This window comes from Sebastes fasciatus, chromosome 8 (genome assembly GCF_043250625.1).
Source record: "Sebastes fasciatus isolate fSebFas1 chromosome 8, fSebFas1.pri, whole genome shotgun sequence".
Taxonomy (NCBI): domain Eukaryota; kingdom Metazoa; phylum Chordata; class Actinopteri; order Perciformes; family Sebastidae; genus Sebastes; species Sebastes fasciatus.
The window spans coordinates 30,566,352-30,587,167 of NC_133802.1; the positions used below are offsets into that span (position 1 = coordinate 30,566,352).

Here is a 20,816-nt window from a genome sequence, read left to right on the forward strand (position 1 = left end):
ACTAAATCCACCTGCCATCTTCCCGGGAGACTCCCGTTTTTCATCGCCCTCTCCCGGTTTCCTCCCGGTTTCCTCCCGGGGTCATAATTCACCCATTTTTCTCCCAATTTTCACCCATTTTTCAACCTGTTTCTGGCTCTGTACAGCGTGTATAATCTTCTGTTATTTTCATTCATTCTAGTGTTTCCTGTTTTATTTTGATAAGTTCACTCCTCTTGTGTCTTGACTGGTTTTACTTCCTGTCTTTTTTTGTTTCCCGCCTTTTGTGATTGTCTGCCCCGCCCTGATTTGTTCCACCTGTGTTCAATCAGCCTGTTCTCCTGGTGTGTATTTAGTCTCTGTGTTCCCCCTGTTTCTTCAGTTTGGCGGCGCTCCTTGAGTGTGATTTTTCACCCTAGAGAGTCTGTTTTCAAGTGTTTTGTATTCCTAGATAGCTTTTGTACCGTACCTGGTGGATTGGTTTTTGTACTTGCCTGGATCGGCTGCATTTGTTTTGTTTCCCGTAAGTTTTTCCTCATTAAAATCATTGCTGCCATCTCCTCATCATTACCTGCGTCTGGGTCAGAGTCTTGTAATCCCCGTAAATACCTAAAGCTCAATGTTTATATACTTTTTTCCCCCAGTCTTTATGCTAAGCTAAGCCAACCAGCTGCTGGCTATATTATGTATATTTTCTCCAAATTGACTCAACTTTTATTATTTCTAAACAGGCAGATGAAGACTTGCTTTTAAATCAAAATATATTGGTTTCTGGACATGTTTAAATTAAGATGTTTTAACTTGTTAGTCACCTGAGATAATTTTTCTGGTTTCCAAACATGTTTTGAAACCTTGATTGTTTATAACACACCTCAAATATCAAGTACGAGTGAGTGTACTTTCAAAGTGTACTTTCATAAACTAAAATGTGGGCTACAAGTCTATAACTATTAAACTAACAGTAGACCTATAGGTTCACTTGTATAGTTCATAGTATAGTTGCAATGCAAAATACAACTTAGATGTAAACTAGTTGTGTACTCAAAGTTTACTGATCTTACACTTAAAGTACACTTAAAAGTATACTTTTATAAACTAAAAAAGTGGGCCAATTTAGTCCCAGAAAGTATTGAAGTAGTACACTTACAAGTATACTACTAGTACATTGATATTAGTATACTTACTTCGGGGAATATATTTGAACTTTACTGACTTCATGAAATAAACTTGAAGTATACTACTTTTTCGTAATGATGGTGCCAGGTCTGATGTATTAGTTATATTGTACAGGTGTTCATGTCATTGCGTCTCCTCCTGTATTTTGGTTTATTTGTGTGTTTCTGAGCTGTTTGTCCTTCTAACAGATGAAGGTCGTGTCTCGCTGCGGCATAAAGCAGCGAAGCCCCTTTAGGCCGTTTGTGGCTCAACCGAGGACATCTCACCTCGCTGCCCCACCAGCCTGACTCTACAAACTCAATGTTGTTATTCATGGACGCTGTCGCCTCTGGAGAGTCATCAAAGTGAGTATCACAATTAAAAAAAAAAAAAAAACTGAAATTAACAAGTGAATCAGTCCAACGACATGAAACTCGTCACAGTCGGTGAGTGAATAAAAAACAGCAACTCGACCGGGAGTCATGATGTTCTCACAATAAAAAGTGTGACACTGAAAAGAGTCATCGAGCATCTGTGGCCTCGAGGCGGTGCGTTGTATTTTTCCAGTCAGTCATAAAGTTTACTTGAATCACCACAAACATGTTGAAAAATAAACAAATATGTTTTAACATAATGTATCATAGCACTGATAAGAAGATGATACCGTAGAATCAGCAGCAATGTTATCCTCAGTTTTTATTTTTTTATTTTTATATCAGTCTTGGCTCCTTTTGTGAGGTTCAGTGTTATTATGCGTCCCCAGACAGACGACGGCCCGGAGCGTCGGCGCTCAGCAGTGACTCAGTGTGTGCAGAGGATGACAGTGCCAACCTGGAGCCAACAGAGAGTGCTAACTGTGTCTGTTTGGACTCCGGTGCATTACTCTGGTGGGAAACCAAATGGCACAAACCAGTTACCGTCACTGGTTAGTAGTGTATTCTCTGGCTCTCTGTCCCAGGACTCTCAGCAAGTGATCTTTAATGTTAAAATCAGCTCTAAAAAAGTAGATTTCATTCATCAAACTCAAATCTTTGCTGTAAAAAACGCATTTCTTTAAACCTCTTTTACCCGACAGACCAGGTACCAGTTAAAACACTGCCTTTAAATACTTCATAAAATGCTGTGGTGGTCTTTTTTTCTGAATTGTCTCTAAAAGACGAGGCCATAACGCTACTAAAAGAATACTCCAAGTGTATTTTGTAGTTTGTTTGGCAATGATTTCAATATTTTAGTTACAAAATCAACGGAGAAATTTTATTTTTACTTTTCTTTTGTTATCTTATTTACTTTATTATTGATCTTATTTGTTATTATCTAAGTTTTACTTGATCATATTTCATTATTATAATAAAACTACTCCACTTGGAATCAAAGTTATACAATTTAGTTGTTTTTATTGATTTTATACTGTGCACAATGGTAGAATGTGATGATGCACAGGGTGAATGTCATGGCCAAAGGCATTATTGTGTGCACATCGCCTCCTGTAGTGGATATCAGTAGTATTTTAGAGCCAGAGTCCCTTTCAATAGGTAGAAAACCTCCAAATGGAGAGTTTGCCTGGTCCTATCCTCACTAAAACCTTTGTAGAATCTATGTGCTTTGTGTTATTTATATCTGCTTTGGCACAGTTATAGTGAAGGAGTTGCTGAATGAATTCAGTGGCAACTCTGTGCATGGCATCATTACTATGATGGTGTTATCCACTGTCTAATTCTAGAAAACATTTTAGGCGAGGATAAAAATGTAAATGTTTTCCTTTGGTTCATCACAATTTACTCAGGCACAGTAACAGTCACAATGTTACTGACACTGGGGATGAATTCTCTGAGGTCTTACCTATCCATAGAGACCAAGATCATGCATGTAGACCTGGTAGTTGTGGAGCTATTCTTGATTTATTTTGGGTAAGTCTGTCCAGGGTGAACCACACCTTCCAGCACCGTAGGGCTTAAGAGGTTAAATAAAACGTGTTGATGTGTCTCAAATGGTCAGGTGTTGTTTCCTCAGAATAAATATTTAAAACCAGGAAGGATGAAATATGTTAAGATCTACATGCTCTAATAACTCTAAAGGAGTTAGTGGAGCATGTAGATCAACACTTTTCTCTCCATCTCTGTAGATTTAAACACCCTAAGAAGTCTATTTTTGGATCACTGCTCTTTTCCTCGCGGGCTGCACGATCTGAATAAAATCTGTGATTAGCAGTATAGGTTGAAATATACGTCGCTATGAGGGTTAATCAGCTCAGATGAGTGCGTTGTCTGCTGCGGTGCATGATGGGGTGTTATCAGTAATCAGTCTGATGTGACCCTCCAGGTGGATGTTGTTCTCTGGGGGACCGTGGGAGGATGAAACTGGAGCAAAGCGGTCAGATTCTGGCTACCCACATGTTTTATAAATGTATTGACTACTGGGCATCACAGAGGATGATGTAAAAGTAAAATGGACAATATAGACATTAAAAATATGTGGCCATTTGCTTTTAAAGGAACAGTGTGTAACATTTAGGGGGATCTATTGGCAGAAATGGAGTATAATATTAATACGTTTTCTTTAGTGAATAATCACCTGATAATAAGAATGTTTTTGTTAGCTTAGAATGAGCCGTTTATATCCCCATAGGGAGCGAGACGTCTTCACGGAGCCGGCCGCCATGCTTCTGCAGTAGCCCAGAACCGACAAACCACTGTGTTAGCTTTTCCTGCTTGAGCCGGAGTCAATAACGTTACTCACTCCGGAGTTAACCCTCGCCGTCACTCCATTCAGCCGGCGGGAAATAAGACACAGGAAACCTTGTTGGCCTGGAGGAGCTGCAGCATTTTATTTCTGCACAAACTGCAACTTCCACTGACAATTCACTTGATATTCTCAGAGCTAAACTAACTCACACACATTCGCCAACGCTCTCTCGCTCTTGCTTCACCACTCACTTCCCACACACTCTACGCACTGACTCGGATCCAAATGACCTACGCTACTCTGACAACAACTGGCTCTAGATGGGTCCATTTGCGTTTTCGCGTTGGCCACCATAGTTCTCATCGGAAACTGACACACAGAGGCACCCTTTAGCAACAGTATGTGACGAACTCCAGCTAACTCAAATGTAGATGTAAATGTGAATGGTTGTCTGTCTCTGTGTCCGAAAAATGTCCGACAAATGTACAAAAAAAGTTTTAAAAAATGTCCGAAAAAAATTCTGAAATGTATCCAAAAAATATCTAAAAAAGTCTGAAGAATGTAAAAAACAAAATAGCCAAAAGATGTACGAATAAAAGTTCAAACAATGTACGAAAAAAACTAAAAAAAAATGTCCGAAATAAAGTCAGAAAAAAGTCAGACAAATGTTAAAGAAAAGTCCAAAACATTTCTGAAAAATGCCCAAAAAATATCAAAAGAAGTCCAAAAATGTCAGCTGGGATCGGCTCCAGCACCCCCGCGACCCTGAATAGGAAAAGCGATTACGGATAACGGATGGAGTCCGTTCAGGGCGTATATTGACACGCCGTCCCTGGTTCGTCCAAAAGTAACGCTAGAGGGGTACCCGGTGCGTCGGTCTCCGATGCCGAGGGGCACCGACCGAACGGCGGTAGTTGAGGAATTGGGAGTGAGTGCACGGTGCAAACCATTGGAAATAACGGGTTTCAGGGCACAGTGGTGCCGTTGTTGCATTGTGTCTGAAACGACCTTCAGTGAGTGAGAAAGAGAGAAATAAATACTCAAGCACGGGCAACAAAATGAATGAATGAATATAAACTGACACCAGAGGGCTGAATTATTCAGTTTTCTTTCCTGAGAATTAAAAGTAAAATTGAAAGTAGGCCTATTTACCATAATGCTGTTGGAGTGAACTTAATATTTTGTTATTTTCACACACACACACACACACTTTAGAAATCCTCCCTATTTCTGAGGTCTCAAGGTTGGCAAGTATGCCGATAAGAAGGATATTTTCTGGTGATTTCAGGTGTTGCAGTTGCTTGTTAAATGTGAGAGCTCCCCCTACTGATGACATCTGAGATCACAATGGAAAACAATATTAGATCAGCAGCTGTAATTGAGCATGAATCAGCCCACCTGTGTTCAGTTGAATGGGGGGAAAGGGAAGAGAATAATCAGAAAACACGTTGAACACCCCGTCCTGGTGATGCATGCAGTGTGTACGAGAGTGTGTATTTAGTGCACTTTTCTTATCTGCAGTTGGAGGTGGTGCACGTGGGGGATGGGGGGGGGGTGAAAGGGGGTTAGTGTTGCCATGGAAACCATTGTATTTCCCTCCCCTGTGATTGGTGCTGCTGGCATGAGCAAGTATCTGCTATTTCTGTCATTATTCAACACCTCAGACACGAGCACAGTCACAGGACACGCAAACACAGAAACACATAGAAGTTGAAGAGTGGAGCATTAACAAACACAAACAAAGACTCCTCTATGCTCCTGTTTCCTTCTTCAAAAAAAAAAAACGCCCCGGTGGCATCTCTATCATCACATCTCGGATCATTATAAAAAAAAAAAAAACTCTCAGGGCGTTATTTATCATCAGTCGCCTTTACTGCCGGGACACATTTCATGGGAAAGTGAATATCTGATCTTCTTTCCTACAGATCATATGAGCAACCCGCAGCCTTCTCAGCGTGATCGTCAAACTATCCAGCCAGAAACAACAGTTCACGTCACATAACCTTTGTTGAACACACAGATCAATAACTGGAAAAATGTGTTCAATTGAACCGATCGATTTATCAGAAACAAGAAGCGATGACTCATAAAACTCATTTGTGGAGCTGCACTTCCACTGATGAATGAATCCCTCAGGAAATACACGGCGTGAAAAGAGGGGATGTCACATACTGATGCCGTTGTGTGGGACAGTCCATTCATGCAGATCCTGAGGGAGGAATAAGCAATTTTCAGAGCATCAATCGAGACAAGACGAGCTAAAAATAAAACCCATACGCTGGAGGCGGGATAACAAAAGGGGATATACGTACACTGTAAAATACAAAACAATGAGTAGAGTTGACAGATACAACAGCCGCCTCCATACATTATAAAGGTTACTTCTTGTGTCCAAAGCACGTTGTTATTAAATCATCTCATTTAATTGGCACGATTATTAAAAGTATGATTCACAGAGGAAACAACATGAGCCAGAGGCAGCGACGGTGGGCCGGCCTGTTTGCAACGGTTTCATCCAAAAATACTCGAGATAATGAGATATCCACAAACATGACAACATTTAACCTCTTAAAGCTGCAGCAGGCAACACTTGTTTGGCATCATTGGGCAAAAAAATTCCATAACAACCTTTCAGCATATTGTAATTAAAGTGCTCTGAGAGATAACTAGACTTCTGCACCTCCTCATGGCTCTGTTTCAGGCTTTAGAAAATCTAGCCAGGGACGGGAGACTTTGAACAATCACAGGTAATTTCATTGAGGGAGAGAGAGCGTTCCTATTGGCTGTGCTCTGGCTGGTGGGCGGTGCTTGGTATTTCCTCAACAGATCACAAACTTTCTCATTTTACAGCTAAACAGTACACTAACAGATGTTTCTGAAAACATTTGAGGAGAGAAATATGAATTACAGTAACAGAATATTGATTCATATTTGATCAGCGCTGCCTAGTTTGACCGTTTGATCGGAGTTTGCGAGTGATTGACAGTTGCTCAGAGACGGCAAGGCTCCAGCTCGGCTCTGATTGGTTGTTTTCCTCCAGTCTGTGAAATCTTGCAGATGCCATTGGGAGCAACAGAGAACACAGAGACACATGATATTTTTTTCAGATTATCTGTCTCATGCACGTCAAGATATAGCAACCGTTTTATAAAAATAACTTTCTTTTTAATCATATTTGCTCCATTTCTACCCACTGCAGCTTTAATGCCGGGTCTGAACAGGGCCTATATGTATGTGTGTGTGTGTGTGTGGGCTGGGCTTTTGTGAATGTTAATCTCAGCTCATTAACATTAACCACTGGGATTCCTTTCCTCTCTGGGGATCAATAATCCAGCCTCGTGAGACGGCTTTTGTCGGATTGTGCGTGGAGGGAGATCTTGAGCGTGAGGAGACAGAGAATCAGAGAAACGCTGATCCAGAAGGTTAAGGTGATTTTCTCTCCTAATTGTTGGGCAACTTGTTAGTGGGACTTGTGGTCATAGCCAACCCTCCCGAAGCGTGTATAGGCTATGCTGTATATATATATCCATCCATTGGACGGCGCTAACCATTGGAAATAATGCGTTTCAGAGCGCAGCGGCACCGTTGTCGTGTCGTGTTTCAAACGGCTTTCAGCGAGAGACGGAGAGAGAAATAGAGAGTACTAAGAAAATAAATACTCAAGACGGGGAAAAAAATTAATGAATGAATAAAAACTGATAAACATTAGTTAGATTTTCATTTTCATTTTTAGTTAGATCAGTTTTCTTTCCTGAGAATTAAAAGTTAAATTAAAAGTAGGCCTATTTAACATAAAAATGCTGTTATTTTCATTCTTTTAAAGTCACCAGAATGCAGGAAAAAAAGTCTCTGAGACTAAGATTTTTGTCTTTATTCTCGTAAAGTTATGACTTTTTTTCTCGTTAAGTTATGACTTTATTCTACAACGGAGTATTAGGGTCACATTGAGAGAGAGAAAATCTGAGATTTCGAGACTTAAGTCAGAATATTACGAGAAAAAAGTCGGAATTTAATGAGAATAAAGAAAAAAAGTCATGTCCTCCTCTACAAAAGAGTCAGTTCCTCCATCAGGTCCGTGTGGCTCTTTCTTCAGAATAAACGCAGTTTCTTGCACAATCTTTTCAATGTCCTGATACTGATGATAATGTGGTGCTGATGTGCCAAAAGATGAAGTACTTTGTTATTTGTGAAACATAAACTAAAGTATAACTCGACGAGATGCTCCACGTTCCTCATTTTCACACAGCTGCTCTATTTCCCCTCTAAAATAGCACGTAAAATTACTACTTTATAATGTTAAGACTTTATTCTCGTTATATTACGACTTTATTCTCATAATATTATGACTTTATTCTCATAATTTTGTGACTTTATTCTCGTAATATTGTGGCTTTCTCCCCCCCTCAATGTGGCCCTAATACTCTGTCGTAAGTATGCCTGTGGTGAGATTAGTTGTGAAGGTAGCTCCATCCCTCCATGAGGAGGCCGTGAGGCACTAAGACCCAGTAGAGAGCAGGGAGGCTGGGTGCCGCCTGCCCACCCGCCGCCTGCCTGTCTGCTCTGCACGGCGCTGCAGTTGCCCTGGGCGCGTGCCGGAGACAGTACATGTATGTGTGTGAAAGTGTGTGTGTGTGTGCGTGTGCGTCCAGTCGTTGTGCATCACAGGCTGGAAGACAGAAACCCTCTCCTCATTTTTTATTTTTTTATTCTATTTTTTTTTTTAGGTACCATCTCTCCACCAGCCTCCTGCTCTCCCACCTGAATCGAAGACCTGGCTGGAGGAGAGCTGAGGAGGAAGAAGAGGAGGAGGAGGAGGAGGGAGGTGATGGGGAGGGGGACGGTCAGCTCGGCCGGGTGGGAGGTGATGACGAGATGAAAGGGGCCAGGTGAGGAGGAGACACAGGAGCGCCCCTCTCTCCTCTCTCTCTCTCTGTGACGTGGTGTGTGTCAGTGTGTGTTTGCTGTGTGTGTGTGTGTGTGTGTGTGTGTGTGTGAGGGGGAAGCAAAGCAAAAACAGTCCTTCAGTACACTGTGAACCTGCACAGGAGGAAGCAGCCCTCTCCACACTGAGGTATGTCACATCCTCACACACACACATCTGTTAGTGTTTTAATGTATGGAAGTTAGCACATCTGTTATCTGTTATCTTTGTGTCTCCATGTAAAAAGGGCAGGTTCACATATGTTCATTTTGTCACCTGCATGTTGCTGCTGTGTAATGAAACAACAGGCTGCTTCTCTCCTCGCAGTAAACACCGTGTCATGTGCATATTATTGGGTCATATGGTTTCCAGTCGGCAGCCCCGGAGAGATTCTGCTGCGACCTTAAATTCTAGCTATGTGTGACTCTAAAATTGCACTTCTTTCATTGATTTGATCACATTAAATGGGAGGAAGTGGTGCATGTGAGTCCCCTTATAGTCTTTATATAGTTCTGTTTGTGTGGTTTAGACTTGATAAAAATCAACTTTAATACATCCAGTTTGGATGCTTTTTAATCGGGTAATAAAAGGCCCTTTGAGTGGCTGATAATTTCCTTTTTACAGCAAGTATTTAAATTTTTTGGTGGCACCAAAGTGACCCTGGACACCAGAGAGCAATAAAACAATCAATGCTGATTAGACGGAGAATCTCAAGAGGGGCTGCTCCACAGTTGTTGCTACACCATATAGCTGTTTATTGGCTGTTTTATTGGGCTGAAGGTGACTGTAACCCTTTGACCTATTCGGCAAGGGGCCGCCTACGTATACGCCTGCGTCTGTCGGGTGATTGTTGGAGTACGTGCGCGTACGTACGTGGGCAGGAAAACAACAGGCGCCTCGCAGGGATGAAGTCGGTCACACTTGTGAAATGGAAAACTTGCCCATGCAGGTGTGCAGCGTATGGAAATGTACCAAAGCCTTAGTGCTCGTTCCACGGCTTTTACAGTGTGTGGGGTTGTCTCCGGGTGAGGTTATGACAGTAAACACAGCGCGCAGGGCCTCTTGATGCTTGCACTCACCGCTGAGGGTGCTCTGCCACCATTTACATGAATTTTAGATTATAATTTAACCACTTTTACCAGGTACCGGTTAAAGCACTGCCTTTTAAAACTTCATAAAATGCTGTGGCGATCTTTTTTTCTGAAATGTTTCTAAAAGACGAGGCCTTAACGCTACTAAAACAACACTCAAAACAATGTTTGTTTGGCAATGATTTCAATATTTTCGTTACAAAATCAACGCACGAGAAATTGTATTTTTACTTTATAATATTTTTATATTGAATGTACATACTTGACTTTGGATTCTCTTTTGTTATCTTATTTACATTGTTATTGATCTTATTTGTTATTATCTACTTGATCATATTTCATTATTATAACAAAACGACTCCATTTGGAGTCAAAATTATACAATTCTGTTGTTTATATTGATTTTATACTGTACACAGTGGTAGAATGTGATGATGCACAGGGTAAATGTCATGGCCAAAGGCTCCATTGTGTGCACATAGCCTCCTGTAGTGGATATCAGGAGTATTTTACAGCCAGATTCCCTTTCAAGAGGTAGAAAACCCGTTTGGCACACTTTGGGTATCCAAGTGGCCAAATGGAGAGTCCTCCTGGTCCTATCTTACTAAAACCTTTGTAGAATCTATGTGCTTTGTGTAATTTATATCTGCTTTGGCACAGTTGTAGTGAAGGAGTTGCTGAATGAATTCAGTGGCATCTCTGTGCATGGCATCATTGCTATAATGGTGTTATCTACTGTCTAATCTAGAAAACATTTTAGGCGAGGATAAAAATGAAAATTACAACAGTCACAATGTTACTCACACTGGGGATGAATTCTCTGAGGTCTTACCTATCCATAGAGACCAACATCATGCATATAGACCTGGTAGTTGTGGAGCTATTCTTGATTGATTTTCGGTATTTTCTGTCTAGGCGAAACAACACCTTCCAGCACCCTAGGGCTTAAGAGGTTAATGTTGCTCCATAGGTTTTATTCAGAAGCTTCACATTTTATATTTCTCATGTCATGATCGTAATAATAAGAAAAGTGTTTATCGATCTCCCCCTCCCATCACTTCAGACAGCAGCATGCTCTCTCTGTAATGCTGAGTTTCGCAGTTTATTCACTCGCCCAGTTTGCTTCTCGACTCTGTTAAAGGCGACATATGGTCCACTCTGCGCTTTTAGCTTCTCCCCGAGGCCCCCGGCTGCCCTGAAAACACACATCTGATGATGCAGATGTCAAATACGTAGTGAATTATGACCCAGGCTACAAGTGAGCGCAGACGGCATCAAGTTTGACGGCTTCATAGCTACAGTATCGCACAGGATGATTTGGGGTTTTTATGGGTGGATAGATCAAAAACAAGAATATTATACTGTCAGTATTTACATTAACAGTAGTTTTTACGTTTGCATTATGTATTTCTAGTCCAGTCCAGGGGTCTCCAACCATTTTTCATCTGAGAGCTAATTTGACAAAATGAAAGTAGCCGAGAGCGACTCGTAGCACCAAGCTGTACATCGCCAATAGCAGACATAATTTCTGTCTTAGTTTTATGTTCCTTTAAAGCAGCAGTAGGTGAGATTGGAGCAAATATGATTAGAAAAAAGTTATTTTTATAAAACGGTCGCTATACCCTGACAGTAGTTCATGAGACGGGTAATCTGAAAAAAAATCACGTGCCTCTGGTGTCCTCTGGTGCTCCTAACGGCATCTGCAAGATTTCACAGACCGGAGGAAAACAACCAATCAGAGCTGAGCTGGAGTCTTGCCGTCTCTGAGCAGCTGTCAATCACTCACAAACGCCGATCGAACGATCAAACTAGGCAGCGCTGATCAAATACTAGTTACTGTAATGCCTATTTCTATCCTCAGATGTTTTCAGAATCATCTTGTAGTGTACTGTGTTGCTGTAAAATTAAAAAGTTTGTGACTCGGCAGCCATGTTGAGATCAGTTGAGGAAGCACTGCCCACCAGCCAGTCCACAGCCAATAGGAACGCTCTCTCTCTCTCTGAAATGACCTGTGATTGGCCAAAATCTCCCGTCAGAGCCATGAGGAAGTGCAGAAGTTTAGTTTTCTCTCAGAACACTTGAATTACAATATGCTGAAAGGTTATTATGATTTTTTTGCCCAATGATGCCAAAAATGTTCTGGCGACATTTAGTTTCCTTTTCAAACTATTAAACAACTAGTCCCATTAGTTGGTGTTATATGTCATGAAATACAGTCAAACTCATCATGAGCATGTGATGAAAACTAACAGCACTTTCTCTTTTGTTTCAGATCTGAAGGTCATATTGGAGAGAGAAGGACGGCTTCACTAGAAGTTACAAGGAATTGAGTGATCGTCTGCAGAGCTCCAGGCTAACGTCTAGCGGGGGGGTCAGGGCCTGTACAGCTCCAGCTGCCATGACAGACACCACCGCCTGAGCCTCTCGGTGACACCCTATGACAGGGGAGGATGGGTGATGGGCCCGTAAAATTCAGCGGCCTCTCTCCTCCTCATCCCATCCTCTCATGGAGCGTCTTGTCACGCCGAGCCCCTCCTCCTGGAACACTTCTCTCTCCGGCCTTCCAGCCTCACTGCACCCGAATATCTCTAACGTGACCTCGCCCTTCGCGAGCATCCGAGGTGGCGTAGATCTGAACCGGTCCTTAGCGCTGTGTGCCATGCTCATCATCGACGTGCTGGCGGTGGTGGGGAACTTGGCCGTGATGATCGTCATCACCAAAACGCCGCAGCTGCGCAAGTTCGCCTTTGTGTTCCACCTGTGTCTGGTGGACCTGCTGGCGGCGCTGGTGCTGATGCCTCTGGGGATGTTGTCGGACCGGATCCTGGCGGACGAGGCACTGTGTCGGAGCTACCTCGGCTTGAGCGTGTGTCTGGTGAGCGCCGCCATCCTCACCATCTGTGCCATCAACGTGGAGCGCTACTACTACATTGTCCATCCCATGCGTCACGAGGTGAAGATGACGGTGGGCGTGGTGGTGATGGTGCTGGTGGGAATCTGGATTAAAGCCGTCATCATGTCACTGCTGCCTGTCCTGGGGTGGCTGCTCCAGGGTTCGGTTCTCGCTCACGGTCAGAGACACTGCTCCCTCCACTGGACGGGAGGCCGGACCACACGGCTGCTTTTCATGGTCTTCTTTACGTGCATCTATTTCCTGTGCCCCATGCTGATCATTCTGGTGGTCTACTGCAACATGTTCAAGGTGGCGCGGGTAGCGGCCATGCAGCACGGGCACCTCCCCACTTGGATGGACACGCCGCGGCAACGGTCCGAGTCCATCAGCAGCCACTCCACCATGGCGGCCAGCCTCGGTGGAACTGGCGCCCGCACCACCCCTCAGAGGACCTTCAGCGGCGGGAAGGCTGCGGTGGTCTTGGTGGCGGTGGGAGGCCAGTTCCTCTGCTGCTGGCTGCCGTATTTCTCCTTCCACCTCTACTCGGCCGTGGCGTCTACCTCTCCCGCCTCGCTGGCCCAGCTGGAGGACGTGGTCACGTGGATTGGCTATTTCTGCTTCACCTCCAACCCCTTCTTCTACGGCTTTCTGAACCGGCAGATTCGCGAGGAGCTGAGCCGCCACCTGGCCTGCCTCTTCAAGCGGGCCGGGCCCGGCGAAGGGGAGCAGCTGCCCAGCCGTGAGGCCTCCATCGAGGAGAACTTTCTGCAGTTCCTTCAAGGCACTGCATGCAATCTGGAGCCCTGCAACTCTCACAGCAGAGCCAGCCCAGAGGAGCCAGCGACCGAGGGCCTTCAGGGATCAGCTGTTCAGCAGAACACGCCAGCTGACTTCCACATCCCAGGGCAGATCCTTGAGGAGACCTCAGAGTTCATACAGCGGCAACAGCTGAACAATGAGCTGCATGTATCAGAGAACTGCTGCAAAACTGTACCGGAGCTGTAGCTGCCTCTCGTCTTCTGCCATCTATAATAATCCAATAAATATACTGAGTTTTATTTTCTAAAAATGTGTTGAATTAATACATCTCGTGTTCATGCTACAACCGAGCTTTTAAGCTAAAAACCCAGCGAACTGCAAAACAAAGTGAAGAATTAAAGTTTTGTAGCCGGATACGTCGCCTGCATCATCTCACTCGTGTGGAGCGTTACATGTTTTGAGAGCCATACAGTGTCGGGCTGTTTTCTGTGTGATGGACACTCAACCCTTGCTGTGTTAATCACGGGTCAGCAGTGTGACAAACATCACATTAACATAAAGAAACTTCAGGGGGAACACAGTTTTTATGGAAAACTATAAGAGCTATTAAAGGACATTTCTGAGACAATGTTAGGTCCATTCATTCCTCATCAAAATGTGGGTTCTCCATTCATCGACATTTAATTATAATATCCAGTGTGAAATTAGTCATTACATCCAATCTTTTTTGTTTTTACTTCAGGGCAAAGCGTTCCCTCGTTTTTGTGTTTTATGACTTGAAGAAGCCCCTCGACAATCAGTCCGATTGATACAGCAGGTTCTCTATGAACAAACAGCTGTTTTATTATTGATCTAAACATAAAAAAACACCCTGTTGCACTTCTATTTAGACACTAGTTCATCTCCAACAAAGTGTTATTTTTGCGGAAGAAAAAGTAGTCGGTTTGTTTAAGATCAGTTTCCATCAAAGTGTATTTATTCTGCTCATAACACCGAGGAATTGATGCAAAAAATGTCGTTGTTTTCCTCGTAGAAAGGAGTGAATATTCAGGGCCGTTGTGTTGAACAGGATCATTTCACAGCTGCTGCTGCTGCTGCTGGTATTTGTAATAAACAGGCTGACACACCAGCATATTTTTAAGCATCATTCTTCATGTTTATCTGTCCTCAGTCTTGTGATTATCACCTCCTCACCAAAAAAATCATCTCACGTCGGTGGACTCGTGATTTCACCGCTCAAAGAAAAACATTATGACTGGTTTCATTCGGCTCACAGTTCTGGCGTTGAGCTTTTGTGAAAACATCGGCTCAGTTTGTCGACACGAGGCTGCTGGACGTGTCGTGGACAGAATCGGACGTCGCGACCAGACCGCCCTCCCCCCCCCGTCACCGTCACTGTCACCCCGTGATGTCTGTGCTGTTTACAGGTAAACACGGGAGCAGTGTGAAGCGCGCTCGTGTTTGTGCTGTAAACAACCAGGCTTGTTGTGGCTACACGGCAGCACACAGGTGAGACGCATGGCAGGCTTCATTCAGCCTTTGGCCTCATTTAGCCACAAACTGGAGACTCTGGTGATACTTTTCTCTGATCTCAGGTGGAATACAAAACAGTTTGCACAAGTCACACGAGCAGTGACAAAATGTTCCAAAGTCTCTTTTTATACTTGCTCTTTTCTTGCTGCCTTCATCTATTTTGGACCCGCTTCGTACCGGACTGTTGTATCACAAGACACCCAACACAAGGCGTTCAGGGAAGGCTTACATTTTGCTGGGAGACAAAACAACAACAACAAAAAAAGGCCCCTTTGTGTCAGGACGAGACATAATGTTCTTAATTGTCTCGAGGTATCTTGTTTTAAAATGTTTTTATTTTGTGTCAAAATGACGGTGCAGTAATGTGAGGCCCAAATTTAATCAAGTACAAGACGAAATCACTGCCACAATCATCAATGCTCTACAGTATGTATAAAATACTGGCACCTCTTCTCTATCACTGAGTCAACTGACGACCCCTCACTAAGTGACATTTTATGGATATTTCATATTATATTCAGTAGGCCTGCACGATATGAGAAAAATCTGTGATATCATTGTTCAATATTAGGACGACGATACGACTTGCGATAAACAAACAAATATTGAAGAGTGCATATTAGATATTCTTATGTCTGCCTGGGGTAAAACTTCATTTTACAGGTCCGCAACTTTCATGGTAATTTAGGCGATAATTAGCAAGTAACCTATTTGACATTTCTTTGGTATTACTGCCAAAATACCCCAATATTTACCTCAAATTTATCGAAAATTTCTTTATTACAAACATTATTTAATAATTATATTCTGCTATTTCCCAATATTCTGTCATTTATTTAGTACATTTCCAGGAAAAGAATACAAAGTTGATGTCTGCTGGTAAATAAATAATAATTAGCAATTCTTTAAAAAACTCCCTGAATCATGACATCAGCTACCAGGTTACATTTGTGTAGACAATAAGTCACACAAATGGTGAGATTTGTGCCTGATCAGAAGTGTATGAAGAGCACCGCACAGCCGCTTCTCAAACCTAAGCGCCCTATTTTAACCATTATATGCTATTTTAGCATATAATTATTAAATAATGTTTATAATAAAGTCATTTTCGATCAATTTTGAGGTAAATATTGGGGTAATATGGCAGTAATTCCAAAAAAAATTCAAATAAGTTACTTGCTAATTATCACCATTACATTTGCGGACCTGTGAAAAGAAGTGTTACCATTTTTTTTTTTATTAGTAATTTAAAAATTAGAACTATCAATATACAATTTTATGCAACAAAATAACAGAAAACTACCTTAATTGATTCCACCAGCGTTACAGGGACAATCTGAGATCTTCCTCATTGAGTGTTATCGATCATCTCGTCTTCATGTTGTAATAAATTAATTCAGTGATATTTTACACAGTCTGGGGTCATCACAAAGCCCCCTTATGTTGATTGAATCCACCATTCAATCAGCTGGATTTCCGTTACTGTGGCAGCAAAATTGCCCACCCACCCCGACCAATCTGATTAAACGCTTTAAACTCTTATTTCTGCCGCCATCTGTTGATTACGAGGACGGAGAGAAGTCAGCTGTAGATAATATTTCCAGCTTCAGGACTTTGTCAGCTACAGTTTTGTTCATTGTAAATCATCAATACAGTCGATATGTTAATTTCCCTTTGTATGTTTTTTTTTTTTTTTTTGTACCTGAGCTAAAAAGACTGTTTGGATTCCTCATTATTAGGGTTTGTTTTTCTCTTGTTAACATGTCCCCGTGTATCGGTTACCCATCAGTTGAAATGATTAAAGGCACAGCAAGAAGATTAACTCCAGTGTTGTGGTTGTCGTAGTTACTTACCAGACATTTTCAGATCAATAACTGCATCTATCACATGATCAATCCCGTCTATCATCTCTTCTATGGAGTCATAGGAGTGCCATAATAAAGAATAAACGTGTAAAAGAATAAGAAAATACATGTGTAAATATAAAGACAAATAAATAAATAAATGTTGAAATATAATGAGAAATACATAAAAGAATATAAAAGTAAATAAAAAATATGGAAAGATAAAGACAAAAAAAAAAGAATAAATAAATGTGGAAATATAAAGACAACTAATAAGATATAAAAGAATAATTATGAGCATTTTCACTTATTTTCACATTTATCTGTTAATTTATTTATGTATATATTTATTTAAGTATTTTTTAGATATTTATTTATTGCATATAAATTACTCAATTTTTACTGTATATTTTATTATTAGTTTTTTAATTTATTCATTTTTATATAATGTCATTTATTTATTTTTATCCCTTTATTTTTCTTTATTATTTTATCCAAAAATAGAGTAATTTATATGCAAAAAAATAAACAAATATATATTTTTAGAAAATACATAAATAAATATGGATATAAATAAATGAACAAATAAATGTGAAGATAGTGCATATAATAATTATTTTATATTTTGTTGTTTGTCTTTATATGTCCACATTATTTATTCTTTAATTTTTTTCTATTTCTATTTTTTTTTATCTACTTATTTATTCTTTTATTTATTTATCTTTATATTTCCACATTTATTTTGTTATTCTTTTACAGATTTATTCTTTATTATGGCACTCCTATGACTCCATATATAGCAGCCTGGCCTGCGTGTGTGTGTGCGTGTGTGTGTGCGTGCGTGTGTGTGTGTGTGTGTGTGTTGCAGGTGGGGGGTGCAGCTTCACAGAGGTGAAATGAAGCTCTAAGAACAGGATGAAAGAGGAGTGACATTTGGAGGAAGGTAGGATGCTGAAGCTCGTCGGTGGGGGGACGTTGTGGACGACACTGTAATTCTTGATAACTGAACTAAAACCCAAAGACACTGACACCCTTATAGCACAACTTCAGGTCCTACATAATATAATTAACACCCCAACTCATACACTAAATGTACAACACACTGGGGACGTTCACTCTTTTCAATAAGTGCACTGATGGGTGAATGAAAGCCATTATCCCTTAACCCTCTGAGACTGACTTTACTGTCTTTCAGAGGTTGTAGTAGGTTCAGTTTTAGAGCTAAAATGAAGATACAGATATCATATATCATATAAACTAGAAAAATCGAAGGAATCCATTGGTACCAACCATGTCATACTAGCTTTTTGGGAAGGAGGGTAAATAACGCTCCAAAGTTGGGCTAAATTTTAGCGAGGGAAAAACTGGCATGGCCATTTTCAAAGGGGTCCCTTGACCTCTGACCTCAAGACATGTGAATGAAAATGGGTTCTATGGGTACCCACGAGTCTCCCCTTTACAGACATGCCCACTTTGCCTATTCTAAAATGATGTAGTTGAATATTTCTGCATACTGGGGTCCCTAAACAGTCTTTGAATTACATAAATTGGTTATCACTGTAAAGCTGAGACTCTTGGGGATCCAATGAGCCCAACTGTATTCATGTGTGATGATGTTAGTCCCTATAGGAGACATTTCATTGTAGTGAGACCATTTTTTTTTTAACTTGACCTCCCTGTATAAAATGACCTGTGGTGACCTCTAGGATAATCACAGCCTCATGAAACTTTACAGCCACAAACTAGAGACCTAGAGCATTCAGAGGATGGATGGCTTTCCTAGCTAGATTGACAATAAGGGGGTTTCTGAGCAGTTTACACAACAGAAGCGCTCGCCATCCAATGGCCGAATAATGCAATTCTTGCAGAAATCACGGCATGGCTTTTTCTATGGTGTTCCTCAAGGTCTTGGTGTCTTAATGTGGTATTTTTGGAGGAATCATTGATCATTTTTATCAATTCTCGAGTGATAAAAAAATATTAAATTTAGCACCAAATCTGTGTAACAAATGGTATCAACCACACAAATTGCTGCAGCAAATTATGAGAAAAATAGAGCATGAGAATGACCATCATATACTTCTATCATAATGTTCTAAACCCTTATACACTTTTACAATTTATTTTAATAGATAATAACCGGTAAATAAATTAATTAATTCATGTTTATTTCTGATTAATGACTAGAACAACTTGACACACAGTGCTGAGCAGCATCTCAAATTAATCTCCAGGTTCTCAGCTTTCAGATGATGTACACCACTTCTATGTGACATCTACTGTTGACCTGCTATCTCCCCCTAAAGACCCCCTTAACTCCCCTAAAAAAAAGACAAAAACGGGTCTATTGTGGGTCTCAGAGGGTTAATGATTTCAAATATAAATTTTAAATCTAGTGAAGAAAAAAAAAGCAGAATAATAGAGATTGATAATAGGAAGGAATCCAAGATTATTTTAGATGTGGATTGTGCAAATTAATGCCAGTTTTTGGCGTGTTGTTTTTCAACAGAAAAATCCAGTCACAGATTCCACCGTCCGCCTGGCAGCACCCCGGGGGGCTCGTCCTCTATTCTCTGATTATCCTAATTTTCTTCCCCTCTCCTGTGCTGCTCCCCATCGGACAGAGTGACTCATCGCTTTCATGTCGAGCCGTGGAGGGCGCCCCCCCGCAGCGCAGAGATAAACAGTTCAAACAGCCTGACCTTTGTGCTGTGCTACAACACCCAGCCCAGAGAAAGTGATCAAGGGCAGATGCCTCCATCGTGCCACCCTGGAGGGGCCCCACTGGGTGCAGTCATTCAGTGTTTCTTATAAACTCAACTCCTAAACAACTAAACAGAGAGAGATTTCAGGTGGAATTTCATTCATTCTCACTGTGCAATATCATTTTCCACTTGTGCAATTTTGTAAATAGTCTGTATATTGTCAATACTGTATATACTGCTCCTATTTTTATACTTCCTTCTATTTAAATGGTTCATATTTTGTTACACTTTGTTTATTTTTACTGTGTTAGCTGATGCATCTTGTTTTTTGCACTATCCCCTTTGCTGCTGTACACTGCAAATGTCCCCACTGCGGGACTAATAAAGGAATATCTTATCTTATCTTATCTTATGCCACAAACATGTTTGAAGCTCCCAGAGAAACCCTGAAAAAAGGTCTCCCTCACTGGATCAGAGTTGAACTCAATCACATGAATTTCTCACTTACCTTCAAATCATGACTTCTCTGAAATCAGCCGTTGCCACAGTAACCTGCTGCTGTTCATGATGATGATGATGATGATGATGACAGCGATGATGGGATTGTTTGTCTGGAGGAGACAAAAGTTAGAGATTATTGTTACACTTAAGATGATTGACTCAAAGTTGCCACTAGATCCTATTGAAGTTCTTGGTTTGTAATAAGGCGACCAACAACAAAAGAGGTTTAAAATGAAGACAAAAGATTGCAGGTGAAGCTGACCTCTTGACCTCTTGACTGGTGTCGTTGGTTGTCTGTTGTTGTTTAGCAGTAAAGTGCAGATTGGACAGATTTATCAGCTGTAGATCCACTGGAGGCGCAGACACACCACACAACTCCTGCTACACTGTAGATGAATGTAAACTGTAGAGAAAAACCTGCACACTGTGTCTTCAGGGTCTGCTGGGTATAATCTGATAATCCGTCATTTGTAATTAAAACACAAAAAAAAACAGAAATACTATTGTTTTTTTTCCGTTTTCGTTTGTTTTTTTTGTTTCCAACCGAAAAACGAAAAAAATAAATAATTAAAAAAAACGATCCAGTTTGTTTTTTGCAAGTTTCTTTTTGTCATAATTTGTTTTAATCGAAGAGAAGAGTGATGAACGGCAGTCTCATGACCCGGAAGTGAAAGAAAACATGTCAAAATAAAAGCCAAGAAGATAGAGTGGTCATTCTATAAAAGTGTAACATTATTTAAGCACAGGATCGAA

At 41.2% G+C, this 20,816-nt stretch overlaps 1 protein-coding gene and 1 long non-coding RNA gene across 6 annotated transcripts; one reads left to right on the plus strand and one right to left on the minus strand.

Annotated features, from left to right (window-relative positions):
• Positions 1-326: 326 nt before the first annotated feature.
• Positions 327-13,790, plus strand: gpr61 (G protein-coupled receptor 61). 5 transcript variants are annotated; one of them, XR_012595038.1, is made up of 4 exons: positions 327-502; positions 1,344-1,499; positions 7,151-7,244; positions 8,541-8,796. XR_012595038.1 is itself a non-coding variant. In XM_074645049.1 (3 exons), exon 3 carries the CDS (start codon positions 12,335-12,337, stop codon positions 13,724-13,726), a length of 1,392 nt encoding a protein of 463 aa, XP_074501150.1. In that variant the 5' UTR covers positions 332-502; positions 1,344-1,499; positions 12,101-12,334; the 3' UTR covers positions 13,727-13,790. The 5 variants fall into 5 exon arrangements, 2 of the variants coding, with proteins under 2 accessions (XP_074501150.1, XP_074501151.1); XM_074645049.1 differs by lacking the exons at positions 7,151-7,244; positions 8,541-8,796 and adding an exon at positions 12,101-13,790 and having other exon boundaries at positions 332-502; XR_012595039.1 differs by lacking the exons at positions 7,151-7,244; positions 8,541-8,796 and adding an exon at positions 1,898-3,082 and having other exon boundaries at positions 333-502.
• Positions 5,407-20,677, minus strand: LOC141773244 (uncharacterized). The gene is made up of 3 exons (XR_012595053.1): positions 20,326-20,677; positions 20,071-20,173; positions 5,407-6,025 (listed from the first exon to the last, which is right to left on the minus strand). It is a non-coding gene; the product is annotated as an uncharacterized LOC141773244 (long non-coding RNA).
• Between the last annotated feature and the right edge of the window lie 139 nt (positions 20,678-20,816).